The sequence below is a fragment of the Rosa rugosa genome, chromosome 2, assembly GCF_958449725.1.
Source record: "Rosa rugosa chromosome 2, drRosRugo1.1, whole genome shotgun sequence".
NCBI classification, from domain to species: Eukaryota; Viridiplantae; Streptophyta; class Magnoliopsida; order Rosales; family Rosaceae; genus Rosa; species Rosa rugosa.
The window spans coordinates 4,525,453-4,527,728 of record NC_084821.1 but is presented as its reverse complement, the minus strand read 5'-3'; the positions used below and the strand labels follow the sequence as shown (position 1 = coordinate 4,527,728).

General features: G+C 40.7%; 1 protein-coding gene across 1 annotated transcript; it reads right to left on the bottom strand.

Annotated features, from left to right (window-relative positions):
- Positions 1-869: 869 nt before the first annotated feature.
- On the bottom strand, positions 870-2,023 carry LOC133733251 (protein WUSCHEL-like). Its single transcript, XM_062160899.1, has one exon. It carries the CDS (start codon positions 1,466-1,468, stop codon positions 914-916), a length of 555 nt encoding a protein of 184 aa, XP_062016883.1. The 5' UTR covers positions 1,469-2,023; the 3' UTR covers positions 870-913.
- Between the last annotated feature and the right edge of the window lie 253 nt (positions 2,024-2,276).

Below are 2,276 nucleotides of genomic sequence, written 5' to 3'. Positions count from 1 at the left end.
ATTTTCTTGTCTATTTAGTTGTTTATTGTGTTGAAAGTTTAAATTTGGTGAGTGTTTCTGAAAAAAAAAAAAAAAAAAAAAAAAAAAACAGAAAAAACGATCGATCTCGTCATCTCGTACGATCGATCGTTTGGAGTCACAGAGAGTGTCGGAGTTCAAAACGATCGATCGTCCAATCGGAACGATCGATCTCAAGCCTTCACCCAAAAAAAAAAAAAAAAAAAAAATTTGTAACCCCTAATGTTTTAGGGAGAGACTTCATTGTAGTTGTTCTTTTTGCAAGCTTTTTATGGCTAAGCATGTGTTCATTTACTTTCATACTCTTGAAGCATGTTGGTACCTTTTGTTTTCTTCTTCACTTTGTTGTTTGAATAATGTTGGGTTTGATGTTGACTTTTTGATGGAGAATTTCTTGCTCAATGATGATGTTTGGCACTATTGGAGTTGGATTGCAAGGCCCTTGCCTTGTTGGTTATATGTTGGTGTCTTGCTTGGAATTTGTGGACTTCAAGGGGGAGAAATCTCTAACTTACTCTTGTCATTATTTACTCTTGTCTCTAATTTCAATTTGTGATTATTTACTTGGTTTTTTTTTGTTTTATAAATAACTTGTGTTTTTCTTTCATACTTGGACTTTTCATTGAAATTGCTTTCAAGAAAATACTTTGTAACATTGAAGACAATGTTAAGTTCAAGTGTGGGGGGATTGTGGATTGTGTGTTAGTGTTTTATGATTAGTGTTTTTTTGATTAAATAAATAAGTGTATTAGTGTTTTATGATTAGTGTTTTTTGATTAAATAAATAAATTATTAAAAAAAAAAAAACATTCATTCCGTCTTATTTCATTCAGTCTTATTTACAAAAAAAAAAAAAAAAATTATATTTACATATATTTACAAAATAAAATTGTAACTAAACCACGTCAGCAGATCCGGAGGAGTTGAGGCTGAGCTCAAGAACAATGCGAGAGCCACCGTTGTAGCCGCCACCTGAGTAGTCATCATAGCTGCTACCTCCCTCGGAAGGAGTCTTCTTGTTGCCAATGTCCTCATCATGCATGGGGAACAGTGGAAGGGTTTTAATCTCCTGGTGATCTTCTCCTTGTTGGTCCATGATGGATCCACTAACACCAGCAGAACTAGTTGACCCAAAATTGAGAATAATGGATCCATCAACTTTCGAAGTCAACCTCTTCTTCTGCCTCTCCCGAGACTTGTGGTTCTGGAACCAATAAAAGACGTTCTTGCTCTCAACCTGTCCGTACCGTTTCAGCTGGAGAGTGATCATCTGAATCTGCTCTGGAGTTGGGTTCTTACCTCCATTGTCATAAAACTCCTTGAGGATTCTTATCTGATCTGTAGTAGGAGCCCACCTGGTACTGCTCCGCCTGCAATGCATGTTAGCACTGCTCCAGACTGCTTTGTTGCTTCCTCCATCCTCGGTTGGTTGCTGGGTTTGTGGTTCCATTACTGAAGATCAGAGGGAGATCTGAAGATCTGAGAGAGAAGAGCTGAAACTCTAAGAAAGGTTTTTGACGTAAACAGTCCCATCCCCAAAATGCACTTATTTAAGGAACAAGGCGTGCAATTCTCCACCGTTGGATGGACAGTCTTGGAGAGTCAAACTACGCGTCAGAGAATCTCGAAAGCATGCCATAAATCAAGGAAAAGAAAGGACGCGTGGGGGAACCAAACGGATCTCGAGGAGCTGTAACAGACAAGTTACAGCAGAAAGCAGGTAATTGCCGTGAATCAAGGAAAAGAAAGGACGCGTGGGGGAATCAAACTGTTCTCGAGGAGCTGTGACAGACAAGCTATAGCCGAAAGCGGTCTAATTGCCGTAAATCACGGAAAAGAAAGGAATATTTACGCGTGGGGGAGTTTTTCATGTGCATACGTGTTTCTTGGGCCGTGAACTGTCATAACCCTTCTCCTTCCCGGAGAAGCTTTGTTAAAACTGTGTGCCTGTTGAGATTTCTACCCTATTTTGTGCTTTACATATACCTCTTTTCTTTTTTGTCTCCTCCAGATTTTGCTAAGGTTTGTCTAAACGTGCAGTTTCAAATTCCTTCTCTTTCCTCATGGTTCGAACCAAGGTTACCGCTCGCATGGGCGTCAATCAACGCCGTGTTCTCTCTTTGGAGGAAGAAGGTCGTCAAGCGGCCACTAGAGCTGGCCTCACTCGTTCTGGGGACCATCGTCCTATACGTGAGCGTAGCCGCAGTCCCCCTCCTCTGCCTAGTCGCTCTCCCAGACTGCATCCCGGAGAGTCCTCT

What these genes read in the sequence shown, in the direction of transcription:
- LOC133733251 (XM_062160899.1), bottom strand. Translation starts at nt 1,468, where the DNA reads ATGGAACCACAAACCCAGCAACCAACCGAGGATGGAGGAAGCAACAAA.